General features: G+C 47.5%; 1 protein-coding gene across 1 annotated transcript; it reads right to left on the bottom strand.

The window, feature by feature from the left end:
- Positions 1-291: 291 nt before the first annotated feature.
- LOC127313290 (uncharacterized) lies at positions 292-2,929 on the bottom strand. Its single transcript, XM_051343833.2, has 2 exons — positions 2,779-2,929; positions 292-2,679 (listed from the first exon to the last, which is right to left on the bottom strand). The coding sequence occupies exon 2, from the start codon at positions 2,642-2,644 to the stop codon at positions 2,231-2,233; it is 414 nt and encodes a 137-aa protein (XP_051199793.1). The 5' UTR covers positions 2,645-2,679; positions 2,779-2,929; the 3' UTR covers positions 292-2,230.
- Positions 2,930-7,137: the final 4,208 nt, after the last annotated feature.

The raw sequence follows: 7,137 nt of genomic DNA, 5'->3' as shown, positions 1-7,137 counted from the left end.
ATTTACAAATCACGCAGGCATTCCAAGTTGCTAAAAAATCAAAGGACAATGGTGTAAATTCAAGTACCACATGCCCACTCTGGAATTTGTTGCTGTTGCTGACTTTGTGGATAGTTTACACACGATTGCACACCCATGGCAGCTTAATTTGCTTTGTACAAGTCAGATGCGCAACAATAATACAGAGTACTCAACAATTCAACATGGACAGACAAGTTGTGAATACACTATGATAAAGTTGCGAAGAGAGGGACCAAGGAAGAGATTAACATGACTACAGCGCATATAGACTAGATAATACAGAACACAGCATTATTACTAGGACAACATACAAGTACAAATGTTATACATATGTCAACAACTGATAAACCCAGCAATGTTCCAACGAGAAGGACAATGACGATAATAGTAGAGTTGGTGACAGTACCAATGTACAATACTTAACCTGAGCATCGAGAACACTCCGAGATCTGGTCAGAGCTCAATGAAGCAGCAGGACTGACATGAAACGACATACAACACGGTATAGTCATACAAAGACGTAGCATAATTTATAGAACTGTTACAAATTATAGCTCGTAGATAGTGGAATTTATTTATTTTAACTTAAAATATAATAGGGCTGGCTCGGCCCTTGCTACAGCGCAGCATATACTACAGGCAACAGCGACGGCAAATTAGATTGGGGAACTAGGGGTTAAAATACCTTGGCCTTTTCTCTTCCTTCAAAAATTAAGAAGCTCTCACCTTGTTGCCAGTTTGCCCCCTCTAACGTGACAAAAGAATTAGCATCGGAATTGGCTTTGGCATTGCAAATATCAGCATATTTGATTCTACTAGATTATCCGCTGCTTTGTAATTGTCTTGTCTTTTATTCCCTCATATGTGCCTTCCATAACTGCTAACGACGTATTCCAATGACCATTTCCCAGCTCCCACTAGACAGTTATCAATGAAAGGCTGGCTATTTTGCATCTGAAATACATGCTTGTCTTAGTCTGTGGTTATAATTCCACTATGAACAGTTCATTTGTACGATGGTAATCTGAAACAGTCAATGGGAAACAGCTTCCCTGGCCTGGCAACTTTTTTCCCTATTGTTCCTCTGGCTCTCCTTTCTGTACACCCAATCTTGTCTAGGCATATCTTGTTGACGATACGAAGGCGTGAAGACTCTCTGCAATTCGCCAAGTTTCTCAAATGATCCATGAAAAGATATCTTTCATCCAGGAGGTGACTTGAATCTCAAGTAGGGAGATAAACCAGCTGAAATCTTTAGGAGACTGCAAAAGCAACTGTCACGCTGATGAGGACGATTCACTCTTGATCCCATGCCTCAAATCTAGTTGAAATACTGGCCATTTGTTGATCAAATTTCTAGTGGCCACATGTTCCCGTCCGCATACAGCAAACTACTGATGGCTGCATCAGATTAAATAACTTAACAAGTACAGCATCAGCACCATTTCTTGTTTGGCATCTTATTGCGCAGATGATCTATTGTATCCGCAAGATTCACTTGCATCTCTGTTTGTTTCGCTTATCTGTTGTCCTCCCCTGGGTTCTTCCAGGTTTCACTCGGGTGACTTTTTTCTTCTTCGTTGGTGATTTCATTCATTTTCCCTGCATCTGTCTTCTCCTTCTTTACCCTCCTTGTATGACAGGATCTCCCAATCTGTGAATGATTCGAGACAGCTCACTTTTCCAAACACAACTTCAAGCAAACTATCTGAAGATTCCACGTCATATCCATTACCAAGGTGCCCCTCTTCCCCTGGCTTCTCTGTTACCCAATTTTTCTATTCCCCTCATTTCCTCCTGATGCAAATTGAACCCGTACACAACCGCAAATTAAGCTCACCTTACCTCAAGTGGTCGTAGTTTCTTCCTCCTTGTGGCGGGCACACGCCCAATTTGAAGCTCAGAAAGTCTAACCAGGGATGAAAATCAGCAAACTCACTTGTCAACGGGGCGCTTCAGCACATCAAACTGGGCAGATCTCATTATTGTAGCCGGAGCAGAGAGGCCGCAGCGGCGGATTTCCTTTATACAGATGCCGAATTCCAGATCTACTGATTATCTGACCACGCCGGGCAAGCCAAAGGAAACCGGGAAGAGAAAAAAGCCAAGATACAGTAACGACCTGGTTGCTTAGATCTAACGTCCGCCGCCGCTGTTAGCGCTGGAGCACGTACCTCGCGGCGGCAAGCGCCGAGCCGCCGGCTAGCTACTAGTAGTCGGCGGCGCCCTGGCCGCGCTCGGCGACGTCCTGCTGCTGCAGCTGGAACTCCTTGTCGTCGTGGATGAAGAAGGCGTAGAAGCCCCCGCAGGTGGTGGCGGCGGCCATGGCCCAGACGAGGAGCTTGACGGCGAGGGGCATGAGCTCGGCGACCTTGTAGCTGAACATGACGGTGAGGAGCGTGGTGAGCGACCAGACGGCGGCCTTGACCTTCTCGCGGCGCGGGGAGTGGCGGTCGAGGCGCTCGTAGTGGCGCAGGCAGGCGAAGAGGGCCAGGAGGTCGAGGTAGGAGACGGCGACGAAGAGGATGGAGCCCGCGTCGCCTTTGGAGCGGTAGATGGCCATGCCGGAGTTGAAGGTCAGGAAGGCGAAGCCTAGCGCCGTGAGCCACGATAACTCCGCCATCGCTGCTGCTGCTGGAGATGTCTGCGTGCTGCTACCTGCGATGAATTCGTGCGAGATAATAAATCCTTAATCCAGCCGCGTGACGCGGGAGAGAACCACGCGCTCCAGCAGAAACGCGGAGAGGAACTACGAACCTGTTTATTTGTCGCTGGTGGACCTGCAAGTGACGACCACGAGGATGCGCGTGGAGAGCACCGAGAGGCTTTAAAGATGTTCCTTCCGTTCTTGGGGTCGTCGAGTGAATAGGACGTCCGATTTTCACCAAAATTACCCGTTGGGTAGCGATCTGGCCAGCGGCCAGACGTTTTTTTTAATAATATTTTTATTATTAATAAAAGGTAATTTATGTAGTGCTGAAAAATTATTTAAACTTAAAACCCTAGCTAGGGTTCGCGTCGTGGACGCCTACTCCTCGTCGTCGGTGTCGATGGAGACCGAAGGCGCCCACAGCCAGATCTAGTACAAAGCCGACGGCGGTGCTGATGCAGGAGGAGGTGGTGGCGGCGGCGTAGACGTGGGAGGAGGTGTCGGTGCACGCATCTGGCTGCGTGTATGGGTGACCGAAGGGGTCACTAGCGTGCCTGAGCCATAGCGGAGTACCGTAGCTAGACGGCGAGTTCGTGAAACTGGGCGAACTCATCCATATGGCTCTAGGTGATGGCTAGGTTGATCACCTCTTCCTCCGTGAAATCCGTCGGTTGGACCTCCGGGTTCACACTGACGCGTAGAGCATGAGCACCACTTTTGTCGAAGAGTTCATCCTCGTGGTCCCCATCTTTGTCCTCCTCCTCCTCGTCATCCATGGGCGGTGGCTATGGCTGTGGCTAAGGCAATGGCACGGTGAGAAGTGAACGTGAATTTCTCCCCTTACAAGGGCGGGCGCTGCCTTCCCTTCAATACCTGAAGCGGAAGCCCAGCACTACTCTCCCAAGCACTAGCCTGAAGAAGGCAAGGCAGTACCATTAGCGCGACGCATAAAACCGCCAGCGACGCCGCCCACCAATACCGACTCACATAAGCCGAAGTGAGCGGACAATTGTTTAGAGGGCCCAAGGGCGCCGGGACTGGACACGCGCGTTGACCGCGCTATGTCCACGGTGAAAGCTTTGTGATCAAATTTAGGCCGCGAATGGATAACGGTCAGGCCGCTAGGCTGGAGTATTGGCCTCAGCGTCTCCATTTTGACGCAAACGGACAGATGCGGTCTGTTTTTGTCACGCCGTTGGAGATGTTCTTAGCCGCATCCCACGCTCTTTCTTTATCTCATTTTTTTTCTTTGTGAGAAAATGCTTTCATTCTCTATCTGATATATCACTAGTAGAGAAACCCCCCTTTTGTACCGGTTTGAAAGGGCCTTTAGTACCGGTTTTGGAACCGGTACTAAAGATCCGGCACTAAAGGCCTCCATCCTTTAGTACCGGTTCCTTACGAACCGGTACTAAAGGTGCCCGCGGGGCTGGAGATCTTTTTTTTTATTTTTTTTTCACAAAAAGGCTATTTCGTTTAATTTTTTTTATCCATTTTTTTCTAATTATTTTTCACTCCCTTTTTTTCATAATTTCTAATATTTCCGTTAGTCTCTAACTACACTTAATCTCTAGTCAATTACTTACCCTTGGTCAAACTTCCCGGTCGGTCACCCATCCTCACACTACTCCAACACTAGCACGCTTAACTTCCGGGTTCCTTTCCGTCCCACTTCCAAGTGCTTCGCGCGCATGTTGTTGATAGTAGTATCATATCAATCCTATTAACATGTTGGTCAATGTGACACTTCTTTATTATTTGTATTGCAAATAATTTCTTTAATAAACAAAAGTAATGATGTAATAATAATGTTGAATAAATAAATAAAATTAACTTTTTAATTTGTATTATTTATATATATTTTTTAAACTTTTAATATTTTTTTGCCAAACTTTAAACCTGAAAATTTGAAAATCTTATAATTTGATAAAAGTAATAGTTATTCTGGGAATCAAAAAATCTTATAATTATTAATTTTAATTTTTAAAAAATAAAAAATATATAAAATTCTAAAGTTTTGGAAAAAACCTAAAATCTTCCTGCTTTCATATTTTGATTTGGAATTTTGAGAATCTAAAATTTGGCTAACCGGGTAAACCCTGGTGAATTCGGATGTAACTTTTTCCCACGATGATTTTGATATATTATACGTTTTTTTTCGACGTCGTACGCAAAAGTTCTTGCGGTTTTACCATTTTCCAAAACTTTTTTGCAAAAAAAGTGAAAATTCAAATTTGTTAATTTTCCCCAATACTAGGTTGCTTAACATACAAGAATCTGAAAACATTTTATTTTTTTGAATTTTCTATCATTTTCATTTGTATTTTACAAAGCAAAAAAAGGCGATCCGGGGGGGGGGGGGGGTGGAGGTGCGTGGGGAGCAGGAAAAACCTTTAGTACCGGTTCGTGACACGAACCGGTACTAAAGGGTACCTTTAGTACCGGTTCCTGTCACGAACCGGTATTAAAGGTCTGTGCAGTGCAACCGGTACTAATGCACCCTTTAGTACCGGTTCGTAAGGAAACCGGTACTAAAGGGTTGGACGAAAGACCCCTTTTTCTACTAGTGTATCAACATGCGTTTTAGTTTCATTCAAAGTCAAAGTTTGCAGGTTTGATCAAGTATTTGAGAATTAATATCGACTTCCATAGAATATACTGAATATATATAATGTGAAACTATATTTCTTAGTGGTTCTACTACTGGTAATGTACTGTGGATGTTGCATTGTTTTTTACATATATTTTTTTCAATTTTTATAAAGTTGATCAAACAAAAAATGCAGTGTGGTCTGTTAAAAAAAGTATTGAACGAGCCATGATCCTCACCAAGGCGTTCCACCTCACCAAGGCGTTCCACCTCACCAAGGCGTTCCACCTCACCAAGCAGCATGATCGTCCGCTGAACATCTACCTCGCCGAGCTCAAGGCAATCTCGGACGAGCTCCGCGACCTTGGGTACCCTCTCTCCACTCACGCCCTTCTCATTCAGCTTGTCTCTGGTCTGCACGAGCGCCACGAGACCGTGGGCAAACTAATCCAACAGGACGCCGAGACACTCACGTTCGCCGCCGCCGTCGACAAGCTGTCGATGGATGAGAAAATGTCCGGCACCGCACCCACTGGTCCGGCCACGGGCACCGCGCTGCTCTCCTACCGGCCGCGGGCGCCTGCTCCCGCCCCCACCCACGGCGGCCAGGGCTCCTTCGGCTCGCCTGGCTCCCCCTCCCCCAACCAAGGGAACCAGAAGCGCAAACGCTTCTCCAACCATGGTGGCTACAACGGCGGCTCCACCTCGCAGGCTCCGCCGCCCCGGATGCAGCAGCGGCCCACCTGGACTGGCATGGTCCAGGCCTGGCAGATGCCCATGCGCGGCGTCCTCGGGCCTCGACCGGCGTCTCTGCCTCAGGCCCACACCGCCTTCGCCCCTGCTCAGTACGGCGGCCTCCCGCCATACTACTACGCGCCGCCCTCCGTCGCCAATTCACCTGGCTACGGGCAGCCTCCTCCACCGCCACCATCGTACATGCTGCCCGCCCACTTCGGCGCTCCTCCAACATCGACAGTCCCTGCTCCGCCGGACACCAGCTTTCAGCAGCAGGCCTTGATCAATGCTCTCCACGAGATGTCGCGCCAGAACCAAGGTGCATGGATCGCAGACTCCGGCGCCTCCTCTCACTTCACGGCCAACAAAGGTATACTGCACAACTCTGCTCCTTCAAATTCTTTACCTCCGGTTATTGTTGGCAATGGCAACTCTATTCCTATCACTCATGTTGGTCACACCTCTTTACCCATTTCCTCTAGCCGGCCCCTGTATCTAAACAATGTACTCGTTGCTCCCCAAATTATTCATGATCTATTATCTGTTCGTCGATTCACTACTGACAATGCTCTTTCCATGGAATTTGATCCCTTTGGCGTTACCATCAAGGATCTTCAAACCAGGGTGGCCCTCCTCCACTGTGATAGCCAAGGCGACCTGTACCCCATATTTCCGCCGTCATCCTCCGCACCAAGTTATGCTCTACCGGCCACCACTCCTTCGAAGGATTTGTGGCATCACTGCCTCCTCCCCGGCGTTTCTTTCCCACATCATTACTACTCTGAGTTCTGAGTTTTCCATGACCAACCTCGGACCCCTTAGCCATTTCTTAGGAATATCTGTCACCCGCTCTTCCTCCGGTCTACATCTCTCTCAAAAACAATATGCTCTTGATCTCGTCCAGCGCGCCGGTATGACTGATTGCAATCCTGTCTCCACGCCTATCGACACTTCTTCCAAACTATCCATCAACGACGGTGATCTTTTAGATAACCCTACTTCTTACCGTAGTCTCACAGGCGCTTTGCAATATTTAACTCTAACTCGCCCCGAAATTGCTTACGCTGTTCATCAAGCCTGTCTATTTATGCATGCTCCTCGCACCACTCATCTCAACCTTGTCAAACGCATAATTCGCTAT

Source organism: Lolium perenne, chromosome 7 (genome assembly GCF_019359855.2).
Source record: "Lolium perenne isolate Kyuss_39 chromosome 7, Kyuss_2.0, whole genome shotgun sequence".
Classification (NCBI taxonomy): Eukaryota; Viridiplantae; Streptophyta; class Magnoliopsida; order Poales; family Poaceae; genus Lolium; species Lolium perenne.
The sequence above is the reverse complement of the archived record's forward strand: the minus strand, read 5'-3'. Positions and strand labels throughout refer to the sequence as shown.

Bases quoted from the DNA above. Each gene is read 5' to 3' on its own strand.
- LOC127313290 (XM_051343833.2), bottom strand. From the start codon at position 2,644: ATGGCGGAGTTATCGTGGCTCACGGCGCTAGGCTTCGCCTTCCTGACC.